The 21,645-nt window shown below is 41.9% G+C and overlaps 1 protein-coding gene across 5 annotated transcripts in view; it reads right to left on the bottom strand.

Moving 5' to 3' along the window:
• Positions 1 to 21,278, bottom strand: part of ADGRG6 (adhesion G protein-coupled receptor G6) — a 170,657-nt gene extending 149,379 nt beyond the window's left edge. For 3 of the 5 annotated variants that reach the window (XM_019488389.2, XM_019488391.2, XM_014605564.3), the window contains exons 1-2: positions 20,219 to 20,820; positions 14,032 to 14,129 (exon numbers count right to left, since the gene is read on the bottom strand). In XM_019488389.2, the coding sequence (XP_019343934.1) occupies positions 14,032 to 14,128 (97 nt within the window). In that variant the 5' untranslated portion in view covers position 14,129; positions 20,219 to 20,820. The other 2 variants (XM_019488390.2, XM_014605563.3) reach the window with 2 other exon arrangements.
• Positions 21,279 to 21,645: the final 367 nt, after the last annotated feature.

Here is a 21,645-nt window from a genome sequence, read left to right as displayed (position 1 = left end):
GTTAGCACTATGCGGATCTCTACTGCCCAAACTTACTTGTAAAGATTAAATTATGCACTACAGTTTGCACTGAACAAAGCAACATGTAATTGAGGAGCTATGGGGAGATGTATAAAAATTACCTAAAGGGAAATTTATGCATAGGAATTAATGGGGGCAGCCTAGGAACAGTTAGGAACAAGTAAAGCAAACTTGTTCCCAAACAACCAACTGAAAATAGCAATGAACATACTGCTTAAATTGCCAAGTCCCACATACAATAGGCAGTGGGACAAAACCTTAAAATAAAACACAAGAATAATAGTAGAAGAAGGAGCAAATTAGGTCTGGTTATTTCCTTTACTAGAACTGATACTGTCTAGTTCTAGAGTTGTCAGACGTGTGAATGGAGATTTTTTTCTTCTTTTTTTTGTAGGAGAGGGTTTGATTCATTGGGGTCACCTAATCTACTCAAAAAATGCTGAAGAAAGGGAAACATCCAAAATCCCTCCTCTCTCCAAAGCTGAAAACACTCATCTGTACCTCAAGTGTATTTTTTGGGAATATAGGTACCTAAATTATATCTTTGGGTACCTAAACTGTATTTTTTGGGAATCGAGAACTAACTCAATCTTTTCTTAAATAATGACCACTGGAGGTGTGTTGGGGGCTATGTCCCCTTTTATATAATAGTCCAGTAGACTGAACACCCATACAAGAAGTGAACGATCAGGTTCAAAGTCTTTCTCAGTCTAAGGGGGATCAAGCCTACAACTCCAACAAGAGTATCCCATCCAACAGGATAGAGGCTAGGCTTAAGGATGAGGCATACTCCACCTCTCCTGTTCAAACTGAGCCACTGTGTACCAAGAGGTTCAAGATTCCTGAAGCAAGAGACTGCAAGCAAGAGGAAGCATGACTCATTTATCAGTGACGAGGGTACTCCTCGGAGACAGGGAAGATCTAGGATCCAGTCACAGCTTCCAGGGGTATTTTTGTGTAATGACTTTTTAAAGAAATAAAGAAACAAGCAGGGGTTTTGCAGCTCCCAATATTGGGACTCAGGTATGTCAATTCTGCTCCTTTCCCATTTTAGACATCTGATTCCTTTTATGGATATGGGTCTCAATTTCTAGCTTTCACCAAATACCAACAACAAATTGGAGTATGTCATAAGGTGTCCATAAGATATACAAGGATTCTTCTCATAATGAAGTACACGAAGTAAAAGGAGGAAGAGGCCATAGTAAACTCCAAACTCATCTCTTAGGTTGCAGTGTGTGGGTCAGTCAAGACAAAATGTTCTAATAGACAGGGAGAATGGGTTGTGTGAAGAAGATAGATGACGAAAACATTACTCTGGGATCTCATTATAGATGCCTAACAAACCTCTGAGATTTTGAACAAGTGTAATCATTCATTATAAAGTTTCTGTGTTGTCATTGCTTAGCAGTTAGCTGTTTCCCTTGGCTGATTTTGTTTCCTTTGGAGACTCAGAGCCTGTGTGCAAGAATCCACCAGCTCTGCCTGCCCTTAGTGGACCAAAGCCATTTAGCCGCCCTTTCTTATTAAATCCTCTACATATGTACTAGGCTGCAATGAGCAGTGGATCATTCACAGATGGTAAGGGTAAGTTTTGGGCTATGGTTTCCCATATCATAGTGTGTTTTTCCTTCGTAAGCTGTCTTTGTATTCCTCAGATTCTTTTTGTTTATTACATGGAAAATTTTTAGTCTCCACCTAACCAAATTTTACTTTTATTTCAGATCTGAGGAGCAGAGGAAAAACTGATAGAATAGCAAAACAAGAAACAGTAAGCATGAATATTTATTTATTCAGGTGATTTGGTTATTTTTTTAAATCTGAAAAAAAAAATAAATCATGGACTAAATGTAGACATTGGATTTATGGCACATGTGACAGGGGGCTGTCTTGAGGCTGGTCCAAACATTGGGCCGCCCACATGTCCAGGGCAGTCCACCCACCTAACTCTTCTGCTACGCCTTTGATGTAACTGAAAAGTTAAATAGTTGTTCCTAGGCAGGAGGCTGCCCATGTAATGCCAAGGGCGTATTACATGACTCCGTACCATGCCTACACCATGTCCTATGCCTCACAGATGGCATTGCTATATGTTTCCAGCTCCACACTGCATCCCACTATATTCTTATCTGACATTCAGACCCCAACCTGGATCTATTTTATTCAGGTGGCCTAACCTCCACCATCATCCTGGGCTGCAAAACTCCCTAGACCCCTTTGTCTCTCAGCACCCCTCCAGGACCTGTGGCTTCACAGGCCCTGGCCTCACCTGTAGGCCAGTCAGGACTCCGGGCCTCTAGCTTCTGGCCATCCCTCGTGGTGGGCATCCTTGCCCTTTGGCCACCATGGTCCTGGCCCCAGCACGGGCCAGTCGAGGTTCTCTGGCTAGGTTTTCAAGCAGCTAGTCCTCTCTCCCATATGGGTCTGCCTTCTTGGGCCCCTCCAAATACTGTCTCCGCACTCTGAGCTTGTGGGCCACATAGTTACTATGCACCCCTCCTTGGCCCACTGTTCTGCCCTCACTGGGCTCACTTGCTCTCTGCACCTCATTGGGCCACTACTTCGCCCCCTCACTGGGCTCCTAGGCCTTACGCCCCTTGGGCTTCAGGTTTCTAATGACATGCCTGGACCCCTAGCATGTTCACTCTCTGGGGTAACCCACCAGGCTGTGGGGACTGAGGTTATAAGGCACTCCATCCTCACCTTTCACTAGGAAGGCACAGGAGTGGCATTTCCTGGAGACTGCCTTGCCACAGGCAGCTCTACCACAACATCTGAGCCCAGCAGGGTGTAGTTTCAGGTCATGCCCCAGGACCAGGAACCTTTTCCATCCCCACAGTTCCTACCCTTGACCTCTAGGTGTTCTGGGAACAGCAATACTTCAGCTGGGCAACGTTTACCCTTTGGCTCCCCAGTTGCAACTGGCAGCCCTGCTCCTTGAGTCTGGTCTTATACCCTGGCTGCCTAGCCCTACACCAATCAGTAGCTTCCTGACTACCTGTGACCACCTGATTGAGTCTGCAGCCTGCTCAAGCCCTTAGAGTGGCAGGCACAACCTGTGCTCTTCCACACACCTGCCTGCCTACCATCTGATAATCCCAGTTAACCTGTCTGCATTTTACCAGCTACATTTTATCACCAGGTCAACATTCCCCCTTTCTGCTCCCCACTCCCACCTGTCTTACACCTATTGTCTCCCATTCCCTCTGACCCTCACTGCCACACATTTGCATCTTCACAGTGCATTTTGCATATTGGCTTCTATTCTACCCAGCAGAACACAAAACACCAGGAAACTCTCCCTGTGCCTGAAGGAGGGTGTTTGTGCCCAAAAGCTTGCAAAAAACAATTTCCCCAAGTATTTAGTTGGTCCAATAAAAGATATCACATCTACCCAAAGAATCTTGTCTAAAAGCATAATTAGACATATTTTTCTGTTGCTTGTTTCTTAATGAGCACTAACAAAAATCCTTTACTCTCCTTTAATCTCTTGCTTTAATCTATTTTCTGTATAGTATATATTTGCCTCTATATGAGCTATCTCAGCTACCTCTGTGTGGTGATTCTGAGTAAACGCTAAAACATGCAGTTACCAGACAGTGATATCTGAGGTCTTTATCCAGTGAACATGCAACTGTGTAACTTTACTCACTTCAGCTATCCCATTTAATAACCAGATTCAGAATCCAATGGAGATGCTCATGTGACTAATGATATTCAAGTGAAAAAGTGCCTGGAGGCCTGAGGCCTGATAATCATTGATAAATGCTGACTTTCTAAGAATAATCAGCCTTATTAAAGTGGCCACAGTCACACAACATCAGCCATTTTAATTGTCAATCAATTATTTACACAGCTTTAAGAAATTTGCACTAACATTAATTTAGTAGAGTTACTAGAGATGCTACCCTTATCTAAAATTTCTGGTTTGTGACAAAGTTCTATCTAAAAGGAGAGCTGTTGAAGAATTTGCGAACTTGTGAGAAACTGTGAACTGCCTTCTTTCTCTGCCCTTGGTCTCAGAGGCCCCAAGGGCTTGTAACAGTTTTAACTACAGCCTTCCATCTCTACCTATCTTGCACGATCACCTTCCACCACGTCACATCTTCACCTATCTCTTCCAAATCAATTTTTATGCTTTTGTCTACCTCAGGGTCTAATACACTTCACCTCAGTTTCCAAAACCAGCCTTGCATGCCTTTTTTCATCAGTTCTTGTGATATGCTCTGCCCATGTCATTCCCTATGCTCTTATCTTGTTCAAGACATCAGGGCTAGGGCCAGACGTTCAGAAAGCCTGAGACTGAATTGATTCAACCTTTGCAGGTTAGTCTAACCTAGCTAGGCTGAACCACTTTCCAACCATACAGACAATCCCTCTGGACTGAGGAAACTCAGGCACATGCCTTCAGTGGCTTTGGTTGGAACCCAGGGGGGGCTACAGCAGCCCTCCCTGCCCTTCCACAGAGTTAAACTGAGGGGAGCATGGCCAGGCCTCAGCAGAGCTCTGATTAGGGAGGGGTATGAACCTCCACCCTGCCTGCAGTCCCAGGCTTTTCTTCACTCACTACTCAAGGGGCAGGAGTGTTGCCAGCCTGCAGCCTTGGGCTAGCACTCTGAACCAAGGTTGGGGGGGAAGGGGTGCAGTGTATGCATCTGTTGATGATAGGAGCTTTTCACTTTCTCTCCCTGCTTTGGTATACTGTCTGCAGCAAGCTGAGAGGCAAGCAAGCCGGGGGTGAGGGGGAAGGGGGAGCTGATAACAGTGTTTATTACTCTTATCTCAGTGTGTATTACCCCATTAAGAAAACAGAGAGACATTACCAGCTATCTGTTGATTCGGCACAGACCCAGCATGTGGTCTGCTGGCTAATACACAGACACCTCTCAGCAAAGCAGAGGGGAGGGGGGAATTTATGCTTAGCAGAGAGTGGTGAGGGGGAGGGAAGGGAGCAAATAGCTCTTCTCAAACAGTGTTTCCAAGGAAGGACATTAAGCTACCTGTTGATTAGCTCCAAAAAAAGCCTGTCTGCCTTTGTCTCTCCCACAGCATGGACTGTAGCCAGCATGTGGTCTGCTAGCTAATGCCAAGGTGTCTGCGTAAAGCAGAGGGGTGATGGGGAATAATCCCTGCTTAGCACAGACAAGCGGGGCAAATGCAGAGGTGTGGGGCCAACCCTGCTGTGGAGCAGAGAGCCCTGCCCAGCCCAAGAGCATGCTGGGATGCTGGGGGACTCTGGTTTATCTTAAACCAGCAAGGTGTCTGGGAGAGACATTGCATAAAACATTTGAGCCAAATCAGTTAAGTCTGGTACTACATTCAACCAGGTTTATCTCAAACCGGTTTCAGCCATTTTCAAACTGGTTTATGTGCACTGAACATCTGTTCTGTTACAGGTTTAAACTAGTTTCTGATCACTTAAACTGGTTTATGTGTAATGTCTGTCCCTAGCTCAGGTCTTTTGTGAAGGTCCACAAGCTCTCGATTATGTCTTCTCCTCCATACTCCATTTTCTTGTATTTTACCAAATATTTTCCATAGCATTTTGTTTTCAAACACTTGCAGTCTTTTTCCAGTTGCCTTTGTTAGTGTCCAGGATCTACATCTGTATAAAAATCCAGGTTGAATAATTTTACTATAAAGTTGGATTTAAAGGTTTCTTAAAATTTCCTTGATGCCATTTTTTAAAATTCAGGCTCAGACATATTTTATCATTGTAAATCCTTGCCCTGACTTCTTTGGTTATCTGATTGTCCTCAGTGATTATTAGAACTACAGAATAATAGAAAATTAGGGTTGGAAGGGACCTCAGGAGGTCATCTAGTCCAACCCCCTGCTCAAAACAGGACCATCCCCAACTATCTGATTCCATCCAAGGCTTGTCTAGCCAGGTCTTAAAAACCTCCAAGAATGGAGATTCCACAACCTCTCTGGGTAACCTGTTCCAGTGTTTTACTACCCTCCTAGGGAGAAAGTTCTTCCTAATATCTAATGTAAATTTCTCTTGCTGCAACTTGAGACCATTGGTTCTCGTTCTGTCATCTGCCACCATTGAGAACAATCTAGCTCTATCCCCTTTGGAACCACCCTTCAGGTTGTTGAAGGCTGCTATTAAATCTCCCTTTAGTTTTCTCTTCTCCAGACTAAATAAATCCAGTTTCCTCAGCCTCTCCTCATAAGTCATGTGCCCCAGATCCCTAATAATTTTCTTTGTCTTCTGCCGGACATATTTATTATTCCTAAATATTTAATTTTTTCTAACTTTTCCAAGCTCTCATTCCATATCCTTATCTTCCTATGACCTTGAGATTTATATCTGGATGGGATCGTGTACTTAGTATTGCTGACATTGATAGTAAGATCAACCTCTTGGATTTTTTACTCTATGAGTTCTGTATTCTTTTGTGCAATTTCCATTTCCTCTTTTACTAGGCAGATCTTGCCGTGCACATCGTAGTAAGGTTCACCATTTTGGGGGGAATTCCAAACCGCACCATGATTGACAATAGTGACATTTTTCTAATACTAGCATAAGCTTTGATGGAGTCTGTGTAAACTATATGCACATCTTTCACAACTTCCAATTTATTTTCCAGCAATAATCTCATTGAAAAGATCTTATCACAAGTCAGTCTATCTTTATTGAACACACACTGGTTCAAGAATTTCCCACAATTTCTTGCACCTGTAGGAGGAAGTAGTTTAGCAGCAGTTGTGCACAGTAGGGAGATACCCTGATAGTTATTACATTCTCTTTTATTACTATTCATTTAAATTGGGCAAATTATTTTATAGGTGGTAGTAGGCCACTGAACCAGGAGATTTAGGTTCTATTATTGGCTCTGCCACTGATATATTGTGTAACCCTGGACAAGTTACTTTATCTGTCTCCCTGCCCAGTGTTTGTCTCACTGTGTAGTTTAGAAAATTTTCAGGTCAGGGACAGTGTTTGACTATGTATCAGAAGGAAAAAGGGAACAAACACAACTTTTATCTTTGTCTCTCTCTCTCCCTTATACACACACACGAAGGTTCCTTGAACCATATTTCATAGAATAAACAGATGACCTTTATTCAAGAGTACAATTTTCAGCAGGTGCTTCAAAAATATTACTATCCTTCCTGACTGATGCTTTCATCTCTTTGTTTATTTATAGAAAAGCCTTATTTCTGCAAGTACCAAGAAACAAAAGAATTAGAAGGCACCACAGACCAGGTGCTGCCAATTTCTAGTCAATTCATAATTTTCAGTGGTGTTTAACTACATCCTACTATCTGGTGACAGCTACACATCAAACATGGGTGAGGGGAAGGGGAAGGGACACCAGCTTTTATGATAATATTGTTAATGGTTAATGACTCAAAACACTTCAAGGCAGATAATAATCAGCACAGCCAAAAAATTTTGAGTTGAAAAAAATAAAGAGAAGTAATGACTGGCAGGTTCCTGCACAACTCAATTCAGCAGTTGTTTCCTTCCATATTGTGAAGCTAGTTGTGAAGTCAGATTAGGGATGTAGCTAGTTGTGAAGTCAGAATCATGCAAAAGAGGCAACTTGGCATACAAAAAACTAGAACTCTTGGTTCCAAAAAATCCAAAAGATTGGTTTCAAATGATCCAAGTTGCAAAAGAGGCAACTTGGATCTTTCCTCTAAAACAATGATTATTATAAAAGTTCTCTGGGCTTGACTCAAACCAGCAGAAATCTGGATGTTAAACAAATACAGCATTCACTCTTTATTTTGAAATTGCTTTTGATTACATTAAATTAATGTAAAGGAAACTGATGGGGAAAAGGAGAGAATGAAAGGGTTTTAGGATTATTAGATTAGAATTCAGTTTCTTTTGTTCTTATCTCTCAATTTCCTTCACACACACACATACACACACACACACACACACACACACACTCACACACACGGTAGGTAAAGGAGTTGAAAGACTAGATACCCTTTCTTTAGTCAGGAGGAAAACAGACACCTCTTTAAAACTTCTTAGGTTTCACAACTTTTTGAAGTACTCAGAAATGTGTGTGACTCATGAGCATGCAGGCCATTTTCAGATACACATAATATCCATAACAATGCTTACACACCCATCCCCACCCCAGTGATGCCATGAGAGAATTTCACAAAGTATCAGTAATAATGTTATAAAAATGTTTCCTGCCTTTCAGCCTTATACCTAGGATTACACTGAGTGATTTGAATAATGCCTTGGCACTTCAATCCCTAGCATACACACTGCAGGCAGAAGAAAGATAAGAAAATCTGCTTGCAGTTATTTCACCTCTCAATTGGTGATAGGATCTTTGGCCCTTGTTTGGGCCAGGCAGTGGCAAATACACGCTTCCTGAGTTGTGTAAGCACGAAAGGCATGCTGTAGATAAAACTGAATCAGTTTTCACAGTAGTGGCATGAGACTGCTTCTCCCTGTTAGTACACACAGTCCTGCTTGCCTCCTGTCTTGTTCTCTCACCTCCAAATGACTCCCACTTGGCTCTTAGACATTGGAGGACATTCACTCCTTGACCTGCTCACATCCATGAATAAGGGGGCATCCAAATCCAACCTTTCTCTACTCATCCTGATATCCCAAACACGACAGATCTGGCTCCTAGTTTCCTTAACTGAGCTGAGCACTCGGCCAGTTTACACGTTGGTGGCTCCTCTATTTCCCTGACCTGTCTCCTAGCTCCTGTAGACCCATTTCCCGACTCTTCCCTTGCCACATTCTGCATTCATGTAATGGGAAAGAAGGACCTTCTAGATTCCCCCTGCTCCTCTTTTCTTCCCTTGAGGAAAAAAAAGCAGTAACATAAATCTTTTTAAATATTCGCTTTGAAGAGAAAAAAGTAACCTTCAAGGCAGGATTCCACTATTTGGAATACTGACAACTGCTTGTAATACCATATGACATCTTGCTTCAAAAACCACTTGGGGATTACTCAAAATGCCAGATGAAGTCAACAGAAGGACGGCTGGTGACACCAGTTAGATTCAGTACAGGCCATACAACAGAATGGCTGCGATTTCAGCTTCATGCTCAGCAGTTTTCCTGACATCAGTAGTAGTGGATATAGTATAAAACAATTGTAACACTAATTGACTTCTGTGGACATTTATCTTTGGTTTAATGTTGGAAGTGCTTTTCTACATACTGTGTAAAATTAATCTTAAACCATATTCAAGGTCATGAATATTTACCAGGGTAAAAATTTTAAGATAATGTTCTGATTGTTTTGATGTGATACTGAAAAAAATATATAATGCAAATTAAGAAGATACATCACAGGTTATGGGCACACATACTTTTGAAGCCATTTCAAAAGGTCAGCAGCTGTTACACTCTAATTGTTATGGGTATATAAATTAAGAATGATACAAATATACTTTAATGATGTTTCACCCAAAATTAAAGTTGGAGTGATTTTGCTACATTTGTATAGTCCAGGGCTTCTTCACAGGTAGCAATTAAATGTAACAGCTGCTGTGCTTTTGAAATGGCTCCAAATGCAAGTATGTCTAAGGCCCAAAGGGCACCTAAACAATCCACAAAGCTGCTAAAATCAGGATACAAACCAATATTTAAAAAAAATACATCTTCCCATTCATCTGCAAGTAGAAACACTGAGAGAGGGTATAACTGGATTTAGGTTGAAAGATTACTGATAATAAAGATAATTAATTATCTGAGGCAAAATAATCTGTTTTAACTTTACTATAGCAACCTACGTGCTTAAAATGATGAGATTATAATAACAACTCTTCACCAAAAATACCCTTAATTAAGACAATCAGTCAGTACAGTTGCCCAAATGCATGTAGGTTTACTAGTGCAAAATTTGTCACACTGTGAGATGGGTCATAGTCACATTCCCCACTAATGTAAACTGTCATAGTTACTAAGAAGTAGAACTAAGGCAGTTTATACTAGGTGAGAATCTGGCTCATATTCTTAAAGGGCCTGAATCAAAGAACTCTGAAATCAATGGGAGTCTTTCCACTGCCTTCTGTAAGCTTTTGACCAAGCCTACATGTGGGTAATACATTAAGTCAGTGATTCTCAACCTGAGTATCACAACACTCTGGGGTGCCTTGAGATCCTTTCAAGGATGTCATGGGGTGCTGCATAATGATATTGATAACACTGTTAACACTATATGCGCAACCATGATTCACAAGATAAACTCAGAGATTTCAAATAGAAGTTCATAGTGTTAAAAAACATTCTGACTTGTGGTCTTTCTGAGTTCCTTGCAACAGAAAAAAATTGCTCTATTAGTTTGCTCTAGTCAAAAAATAACTGAAAAGAGCTAGCATTTTCTGAAGGGGTGCCTTAAGTCGAACAAGGGGCATCTTGAGTCTAAAATATTTGAGAACTGCTAGATTATTTTACTTGCTTTTCTGTCTTTTTATATTTAACTGGCTAATTCACCAAAGGAAGCTGTTCACCTTAAATGGCAGTTGACACATCACAGAAAATTCTGAATAAACACTCTACTTGGAGACAATTCTGTTGCTCTCCTAGGTTTGCTGATGTGTAATTCCTCCCTTGAGATGTTCTTAAGAAAGCAGGCTTGATGCTGTACTCTTTATGTTGGTTAAACTCCCACTGTAAAATTATGCTTGCAACTTCTCCATGTCAGAGGATAAATTATTATTTTTTGTCTTGATGAATGGTCCTATAGATATTTTATAAGTGCATCTAATGGTTTTCAACTTTCTCATCCCTATAACCTCTGCTAGGCAAAGTTCAAAAAACCCCACTAGCTTTCTGAGGTTATAACACACTAGTGAAGCTGCCTGAATGTCAGATTTTATCATATTTATATTGTATCTTTAGTAATATTTAAGCTGCCAACAAAATTACGGATGCCCTAAGAATCCAAATTCTTTGACTTCCTTTCTAAGAAAAATGTGACACAAAGATAACATTTACCACACTAGAAGAACTTGTGATTCCTGCTTAGTCTGCCTTGCTCTTTTAAAAAGTACAAAGGCAGTATGTTTTGCAGCTGTAGTTCATAATTTATGTTTTAATGTTCATGAAAAAGACACATGAGTGTGGGTTGCCAGGCCATCTTACAAAATGAAAACCCAAGGGTTTACAGATAGATATGCTGAAACAATGCATCACTCGAAGTATAAATATCTCATTTTCATTTCAATGGAGTGTTAACAACAAAGCCTACTTGTGATGTATTCACAGCTCAGCAAACATAGTTGTCTATTTCATCTACCTGCCTATGTGGTAACTCATCACTAGACCTATTTTTGCTCAAGGCTGTGAAGAATCAGGCCCAGACAATTCTAAAACCTCCTAACCTCTCCTAGTGTTATAGATTCAACAAGTATCAGATCATGTCTTTTATTAAACACCTAATATTATCTGGTAAATTTTGGCTACTTTTGCCAGTCTACATGCACAGAGCATCCCTACTGTTAGTAGCTGGTTACTAACATACAGCAACTTGCAAAGAATGAAATTTGAAGTTACACAGAACCACTGTTTTGGCTTTGATATAGCTCCCTTCAACCAGCAGGGACATCTTGTGTCACCACATCCTAGAATAGCCACCATAAGGACCTCTAGCAGTGTGCAGATTAAAACAGCCTCAGTTGACATATTTTACGTGAAGAACCAGTGGCTGAGGATGGTTGAGGATGATGCAAAGATCTCAGCATTAGTCAACCACAGCTGAGACACTGGCTCAAAATGTAGATTCTATTTTTCATTAAGAAAACAGAATATCTGTCTATATACTCCACCCCTATTCTGAAGATTTTGTTTGCTCTTTCCAATGAGAAGTCAGTAACAAGGAAAATGGTTCATTTGATATAAAATTACCTAGACACTACCATCTACTTCAACATTTTCTTATTCTCAAGAACTGTAAGGTAAACTCCAGAGATTTTTCCAGCAAGGCAGCTGGAACTCCTAAAATACTTTGTACTCTAGTGGATAGGAAAAGACAATTTAGTAAATCAAATCTCTAGTTCATTTTCTTACCGAAAACAATCTCAACATACTACAACATTCTATGCTCAAGTGTTAATACACACCAAAAAATGCTAAGTTTTTAATTACATTCCCTAGACAGTATCAGATAATTCTACATACAAGTGGATTTCTGAAGATTTTTTTATCATTTAAATTGTCCACATAACATTTAACATTCTGTTAACTAGAGGTGCACCAATATATCAGTCCGATATCAGATTGGCACCGATATAAAGAAAATTGATTGTACTGGAAATCGGCCTGATGTGGCCGATCATGAACAACAACCTGTGCCCCCAGCGGGGGGTGGCAAGCGCTGACCAGGGGTCAGTGACCACCCACAGGCACCACTGGCAGTGTCATCAGTGGCCAGCAGGGATCACTGACTGCCTGCAGATGCTGTTGGCGGTGTCAGCAGCAGGATGGTAAGTGGCGACTGCCTGCAGGCGCCTTATTGGTGGCGCTTTTTTGTAGGGGGTGCACTGCCACGCTCAGGAGGTGCACGTGCTGATAATTTGGCTGATAAATGTCCGTGCTTGTGCACAGCCACAGTGCAGCACATAGGTAGCAAGGAGCACAGCCTGGCAGCCTGGGAGAGCTGAATGCAGATGATGAGTCTGTTGTGGTGGAAGGGGAAGGGGGAGGGAAGGGGCATGGGGGGATCAAGGTCCCTGTGATGAGGGATGGAGCGGGGCTGGAACTAGGGCAGGTGCTGCCGAGCTGGAGTGGGGCACGGGATGGAGGCACAGCTTGTCCAGGGGTCACAAGAGGGAAAGCTCCCATCACTGCATGTGCCCCAGGATGGCATGGGGGCGGGGTGTGCCTCCAGATCTGTGTGGGGTGTGGGTGGGGTGGGGTGCCACTGTGGGTTGAAACTGGGGCTGCACTGGACTCTTCCCGGTGTGTGTGTGTGGGGGGTGGGGAGTTGAGCCTTGGCTGTGCTTGGGGTAGGCAACAGTGGCACTGGGATGGGGAACTGTGGAGGGGTTACACTGAACTTTGGGGTGGCTGTAACCCGCCCCCCCTCCCCCAGCACTGCTGCCACCTGCCCCAAGCACAGCCTGGCCCAGTCCTCATTGGGAAGAGCCCAATGCAGCCTCATTATGCAGCTGCAGCCTACCCCACACAGATCTGAAGGCATGTCATCCCATGCCATCTCAGGGCGCACACATCAGCAGGAGTCAGCCACCCCACACACCCCGCAGACAAGCCGCAGCTCTGTCCCGTGCCCCGCTCCACCCCGGCTGGGCAGCACCTGCCCCAGCCCCACTCCTCCCTCACTGCAGGGACCTTGATCTGCCCCTCACACCCCTTCCCTCCTCCCTCTCCTTCCATCACAATAGACTTACCAGCTGGACACAGCTCTTAAAGCTGCAGGGCTGCGTAACAGAAATCAGATCACTATTGGCCAATATGCCTCCTTAAAAAAGCATCTATCAGTATCGGCCCCCAAAATCTCTATTGGTGCACCCCTACTGTTAACTGTTTAACATTCTTAATAATATTTCATTTAATTTTCAGTTTTAATAATATATTTTCATGATGTGAAAGTTATTAAACATTTTGTGCACATGTGTAATCATAAGCACACCCACACACACACACACACACACACACACACACACACAGAGGCTTGGAAAACTGATTGTAAAATATTAAAAGCATTAATGTTATTTCCATAGAGATCATAAAATTAAATGAAAAAAAAATTCAGAAGACATACAAGCACTTAGAAAGCAAAAAGAAATGAGACAAGCAAATAACTCAGAAATAATGTTTGCAATAGGTAGAAGAAATGACTGAAATGCTATTTCAAAAGCAGTTAAGGGGAAACTTAACAGTAATACAAAGCAAAACATAATGTAAAAAAATTCAGCTAATAATTACAGTGGATCATTGTAATCTAAATATTAAAGTGAATGTAATATAGTCATACATAAGTATATCCCTTACTCATTGGGAATGTACATATTTTATTTGAAAGAGAGGGCAATTTGCTACCTTACCTGACTGCTGCATCCATATAATGTATATAGTAAACAAGTACAGAAAGTTCTGAAGCTTCCATTTCCAATAACACCACATTTCATTCACATGGGACATCCTGTGAATAAAGAAGGCAATAATTTAGGGAAATTTTAAACAGCCAAAACATTAAGATATTTCTATTAGTAAATGAGTAGCTGAAAAATATGGAATTGCCTAGTCTTGCTTTTAAAGAGAAATATCACTGTTCTTTATGTGGAGTTTAAGACAACGAGCTGGGGGTGTCTGCCCCATGAGAGGCAGACAGGCTACAAGTCCGACCGTGATTGACTCCATGGGGCATGGCTGGGGCGGTTGATGAGATTTTGTAGCCCTTATTTTAAATGTGGGCTACAGTGTTGAGTTTAAAAGGTACGTGGTCAGGACTGTGGCTGTAACATCCTGGGCAGGAACACGGGACAGAGTTAAGGTTCTTTTTGGATTCTTCAGTGTGATATTTTGCCATGTGTACATGTGTTCTAGATGCTGTGAATGGGTGTAATATTTGATTACTTATCTTCCTTTAACTGGTTTTTTTCCCCATGTATTTATGCTAATGTATAAATAGCTGCATCCTTGGTACATTTATTGCATCCTTAGTATACTAATTGAATGGCAACTGACAGCTCTACTTGAAAAGTAACTTTTTCTGTGCATCAAAATCAGGAGCCCAATCCTTCTATAATTAAAGTCAATTAGATTCTTGCTATTTAATAGAATAAAAAAATTAATCAATACTTTGGCCATTTTTATTCACATTTTGCAGATAAAATCTCCTTTGCTTTCAAAATGTTTATGATAATTATCAGGTTAATCTAAACTATTTCTAGCTTTAAGTATAGTGGAAGAAAATAGAGAAAAAAATAGGGTTGAAAAGTAACATACTCACAACTTTAACTATGATTCATAATCATGGAACTAAAATGAACAGTGACCTACTACATTGCTTTCTGTGTTTGTGCAACAACTTATTAACAACCAGCAGCAAAGAACAAATAGTGAAATACAGCTCAAATATTATATTGACCAATTCTTTCCTATCCTATTCTCTGGCATTAGCCTGTGTCCAGTGACAAATTGTCTACTTGCATTGGAAACAAAAGGAAGATAGAACTGCAAGAACAAGGAACTAAGAGTCATGAAAAAATGTCATTACACAGAAATGTCTATCAGAGTAGGAACCTGATTTGCTTTCATAACAAATTTTAAAACTCAAATAGAGATTATCTTCATGCAACAGAGAGACAGAAAGGAATAGCAGAGTCAAGCAGAGTCAACCTTCAGTGACATTTCTTAGGATGCAAATACAAGGAAGATAAGTGAAAGTAAACAATAAAACAGTTCATCCACACGTCATAAAAACGTCACTTGTTTACGCTGAGAAATTTGTTCACTCTACTATTCCAATGAAACTCCTAGAGAAAGATGGGGATAAATTTGAAACTTTACATACTACTAGATCCTACTACTTCCTAAAGTACTACATTTAAACACAGTGGGCACATCTATAAATGTGTTTTAATGCACATTAGCCTACTTTAATGCACATTAAAGTGTCACAAAAAACTGTATGCTTTCACTAATGCACATTAAAATAGGCTAATGCACCTTTTTCTCATTCCTCACAATGGAAGGCACTTTTACACATGCTCTGTGAGGGAGCAGCGCTTTAATTAGAACAGCTCTGAGAGTCGCTTTAAAGCACCACCACATCTTGTGCATCAGCATGCCCACACTTATAAACGGTGGTGGGGGCACTTGAACTAATGTTCATTTGAAAAGCTTTAGTTCAAGCACCCCCACCACCATTTTTAACCACAGGGACTCTGATACACAGGACGCAGGAGGATGCTGGAGCGCAGCAACTGCCACGATCCAACAGGCTTGATTAAATGAGTCTGTTCCAACGCGCTGGAATTCCAGTACATTGAAGCAGCCTCCATGCTAGTATATAGGTGCCCAGAGGTATGAAATTTAATGTGCATTAGCAAAAGTGCATTAATGAACACGTAGATGTGCCCACTCAAGCCTAAAAGAATGCAGCAAAACAAAATACTGTGTAAAACCCACAACTAATACTAAAATTTAGAAAGTAATAGTTCTTTAAACCAAGCCCCTGGACCAGATATCACAAACCCAAGTAAATGGCATTTCATGCAGATCAGCTGTTATGACTGGGAAGACTTTTCTAAGAAATATTCTCAACATAAGTATCAGACTACAAAAAGGTCTAGTTCAGTGGCTCTCAACCTCTTTAGATTCAAGACACACCTTGGAAAATGCTGGCTCTTAGTTTTCTCTCATTCTTTGACTATGTAAAAAAATTCTACTGCAAACTCAGAAGCACCACAAGAAGTCAAAATGTTTTTAACAGGGTGGATTCTTGTTTGAAATCTCTGGTTTCATCCGGTGAATCACGTTTGCACAAATAACAGGGCTAGCATTGCCTGGTACCCTGCGGCACTCTTGAAAGGATTTCAAGGCACCTCAGGGTGCCATGTCACTCTGATTGTGAATCACTAATCTAGTTCTTTAAAGACAGCAAGTGTTAAAGACAAGAGCAGCATATTCAGGGCTCTGAAATACAAGAATCTCTTTGAGGAAGCCAGACACAGCAAAATAACTAGATTATCAAACAACAGTGTTATTGTCTTTCAACTCAGTAAATCCCTGTCAACATCTCAGGAAGCAGAAGGCTGAGACTTTAGGAGCTGTAAGTATTCAATAAATAATTTTCTTAAATCTGCAAATACCTTCAAAGCTGTCTTGGGTGAAAAGCTGTCCTCCTGAAGCAATAGAAACACATACACATAGTGGCACAACTTAAAACTCAACCTTTATCAGACTATACTATAAGCAATAGTACCATGATATATCCTATTCCAAATCCAGAAAGATATTGCTATTATAGATAAATTAGATACTGATTTTTTAACAGCAGCCACTCATTAGGTAAAATTGGCGTTAACCTGATGTCCAGATTCCCATTCATACCATGGGAGTTGCTGAGTTCTTGGGCTGTATTTGATAATAAACTTTTTAAAGAGTTATCAAGCTGTTGAACAATCAGTCCAATTTTGCTCAACTGAAAAGAAATCTGTAATTGCCTGCATCCCACATCTGCAATGTGCCATTACAACCATTAATACTCTTGAAGATTTCATGGACTAAATTACATTTTATTCCAATTTTACAGATGGAGAAACTGCAACATATAGAATGCCATTGGTACAATGCCACACCGTAAAAACAATAACATTCTAGTGTCTAATTATGCACTAAATGCAAGATTCCATTTCTTCTAAAGATTACCTACTTCTAAAAAGGCAGACAAGGTTCTCGGGGTAAATCTGATATCTTGTATTAGACCAAAAGATAACGGATTTACCCAAAGAACCTTGTCTGCCTATGTCCTTAGATCAAGACGGCTACACTCTACACCCCTACTTCTAAAAGGCACGTGATTCTCCTTCCTTTGAAACTGACCAAATTACACTCTAAAAATTATTTTTTTATTGTTGTTGTGGTTGTTGTACTAATGACTACAACCTGGAGCCCAACTGTGCTAATTTATAATTCGACTGCTAATCCTTAGCCATGTTAAAACTTTATGTAAAGAAAGATGCCAAGAACCCAGGTAAGTAACAACAGAAGTTTGGCTGAAATGCATAATCTGAACCAAGAGCAAGACAAAATGGAATGAACATAGAACCTTTCTTCCCAAAGAAATGGTCAGACAATTATATCCTTGAGATATAAATGCATGTTTCTCTTCCTTGAAAGAAAAATTAACATACTTATCTTCTCACTTACATTCCCTATTGTTTAAGGGCAATAGAGAATATACACCTTGTATACTGAGAATTCCTAAACACTTCCTCGTATCAGGTGAAAGAAAGAAGAGCTCATTGAAACAAAATAAAAGACTGACCAAAGAAGTGGACTGCAAGAACTACGTTCCTGGAGTTTGCCACCTTAATACCTCCATTCATGGATACAAACACATGAATCAGAACTGTTTCCTGTGGGAGACAGTTAACAATTCATGTTACCAAGCATAAAATCTGGCAGACTGCTAAACACAATGAGTAAGAAGATGCCTTGTTTGCATGTATTGGTGACCTTATATGAGGACCTGCCAAAACTGGAATTTGATTCTATGAAACTTGACTGCTGACAGATCTTCCAAGATGTAGCTACATCATTGTTTGAAGAACAAGTCTTTAGGGACGTTACACCACAGCTGACTTCAGCATAGAAGAACTACTTATTTCAGCTATTTCTTCTGACTTGCCTAATTACAAAGCAGTTGTGAAATGCAGTAAGAATTGAAGGCGAATTATAGGCCCATAAATGTTTATAAAGAGCTTTAAAGATTAAAAGTTCTAAGTAACTGCTAAATTTGAATGTTAACATAATATCAATGCATGTATTGAAATGTTTATTTTACTTATTATTAATATTTATTAAAATCCAGAATTGCCCAAAATGGCCCAAGAAACTGTGTGCGCAACAGTGATTGCATCTGAATGAATAACTCAATATGCAAATTAAGACACATCTTACGTCATTCATTTTTTATAGCTTATGAAAGGGGTCATACGAATGGTTGCAAGTTGTCTTGCGTGCTGAGAATACCCCTTCTAAATTTATATCCATAGTTTAAAGAACAAAAAGCACTGTATTTTGTCATTTAATATTCATCATTGTTAGAATAGCACCATAGCAAAACTCCCAAGGAGCTAAATAAATATAAAAATTGCAAAAAACCTAAAAATACCCATATGACAACTCTGTTTCAAAGAGGAGGAGTTGCAGACCAGTTCAGTCTATAACACTGCAGTTGTGAACATGAGCTCAGTGGGGTCTGCCTTGTAAACTGAAAAAAACTTCTGAACAGTGAACACAATTCTACCTTCATCTAATCACATGAATTCAACCCCAAGCAAATCAATGTGGGATTTCAGCAAACCTGGAGCTGAAAGAGTGTGTTATCTGGTGGGTTTGACTAACAGTAATCTTCTTGTAGATGTACTCCCATTATAGTTGGGTCTAACTTCGTTAAGTTACACATTACATATATTCTTAACAACTCTGTTAACAACTGCATCCCCTGGCAGATGTAAATGCTTTGTGAAATAACAAATGATGCCTTGCAAAAGTTAATAAGAACATTAACAAATTTTGTGTGAAATGGCAGTAAGGCATTAATATTAGGCACTCTGCAGTATGGTCAGTTAAACCATCTAGCTACAAATTCTCTCCAGCCCATAGCTAGTTCCATTTCCTATGATGCAGGAGACAATGGTCTTATTCACAATTCAGTCTGAAAGAGCAAAATAGTCATGTAATTTATCTAAACCATAAATGGAATGGTGACTTAACCATGGTTCAAGACCAATTTAGTGCTAGTCGTGCTAAATCTAACTACCAAATCCCTCACTGTATGTACAACACCCAGCTAAAGCAACATTGGCATATTTTTGGAAGCACAAAACTCAGTCGGAAAATACATATTACTCCTAAATAATCCAGTAACCTATGGTTTAGGTATGAATGACCAGTAAAACATGTGAGATCTCTTTGCATACTCCTTGTTTAAAACCTTGGCACAGTTCCCTCGAGTGGATTTTGCCCTAGGCATATTGCCATGATATTCTTTGATCATTGGCATGTCTGTAACTATTAAGGGGAGGGGGGGGATGTTGCTGACGGTTTAATTTTTAAACAGGAGATAACATCAATTTCATATTAGATCTCATGTAAATTACAAAATTAAAGTTTTTCATCCTTAATTACTCCAGCATTATAAGGCAACGAGTGCAAGACGACTATTTTAAGGTACACTAACAAAATGGTACTTTTTAAGCAATCCTACACTGCTAACTTCTTGAATCGCTAATTAGACACTGCCACTTGACCACTTGCTTTGTAGGATGCCTCTCCGTATAACATCCCTCTTAAAGCAGGGCCAGCCAAAGATCCAATTTGAAAATGCCTTCATATTGCCTGAGTACAGGTTCTGACCAAGAGCATTTTAATTGAAAATGCTTCACCTTGGTTTTCTCTTTAAAATCCTTTTTTTCTGGGTGTGGCATGCTGGACACAACAACCCCTGTAGCACTGTATAGTAGCCCAGCATTTGTTCCTTAGGCCATATTACTTTACCTTGAGGTGTAAAAGAAATCTATTTTTTCCCCTTCTCTTGGTGCTTTCCTTCGCTTCCAATCCTAGGCTCTGTATTCCACCATGTGCTGCAGCCGCTCCAGTTCCAGTGGATTTTGAGTATGAACGTGTCAGCAAAGGAAAAGCCCACTTGGAAACGTGCCCATGAATGAGTTGGTTACAATACCAAAGGGCAAGTCCCTGGCCCTGCCAGATGATCAAAGATAGTGGAAAGCTGGACCTGCTCACTCTCTCTCTTTAAGTCTCTCACTGTCTCTGTCTCTCTTTCTCTCTGTCTCACTATGTCTCTTTGTATGTCTCAATCTGTCTCTCTGCCTGCCTCTCACTCACTCTTTCTCTCTGTCTCACCCTCTGTCTTCCTCTATCTCTTTGTCTCTCTCTCACACCTCCTCTCTGTCTGTCTGTCCGTCTCTCTCAAGAGCCCAGCTCTCCGGAGCAGAGGACCGGGGGTACAAAAGAGGCGTGGTGGGACTCGAAACTCTTGCGTCGCCGCCTGCCTGTCCTCCCCCTGCTCCCGGCACCTCGCGGGCCGGGCCCGGCTCCTGCGGCGGACCCGCTCCTCGCAGCGGATCTCCCCGGCGCAGCCAGACCCCGCCGCGAGGTCCGTGCCCGCCCAGGAGGAGAGGACCCTGCGGGCGGCGACAGAGGAGGGGAAAGGAACGAGATCCTACCTCCGGAGGGACGTGCTAGGAAGGCAGCCGCGACAGCACGAGCGATCTTCTCTCGGGGTCCCGAGCAAGAGGCAGCTCAAGGGAGCGGGCTGGGGGGTGGGAGCTTTGCCTGGAAAGCGCGCTGCTGCCCGCTCTGCACAGGGCAGGCTTGGAGAGCGTGCATGACTTCTCACCGGCGGGGGGTCCTGTGCATCTGGCCGGAGGACGAGCGGCGCCGTTTGGCTCCCCACCAGCTGAAGGGGGGCTCAGGAAAAGACCTGACCCTTCAGAGGAATGTGAGCGCGGGGAGCGGGCACTTACACGCTGGCACTAGTGGGCTGCTGGGCTCATCCTCCCTCCGGGCTCGGCCGCCGCCGCCGCCCCCGCCCAGCCGGGCCCCGGCGCACAGGAATGCCGGGTGGCGCGGGGCGGGGGCCGCCGCCTGCTCCCCTCCCGCCCCGACACGTGCCCCGGACACCTCCCGGGACACGCGCGCACACGCCGGTGCCACCACCACCACACGCTGCCCCAGGGGGGCACCTGCTCCAGAAACACACACACACACACACTTGTGCCACCAGCGCACGCTGCCCCAGGGAGATGCATCCCCCCTGGACACACACCAACACTACGCACTGCCCCAGGGCCACACACACCAGCGTCACACACGGCCCCGGGGGGGGGGGGGGGACATCTCCCGGGAGACACGCTGCATGCGGCCCCCGTTGTCATACACTGCCCCAGGGGGTCATATCCCCC

The sequence above is a fragment of the Alligator mississippiensis genome, chromosome 1, assembly GCF_030867095.1.
Source record: "Alligator mississippiensis isolate rAllMis1 chromosome 1, rAllMis1, whole genome shotgun sequence".
NCBI lineage: Eukaryota > Metazoa > Chordata > Crocodylia > Alligatoridae > Alligator > Alligator mississippiensis.
Note: the sequence above shows the minus strand (reverse complement) of the source record. Positions and strands in the feature narration are given on the sequence as shown.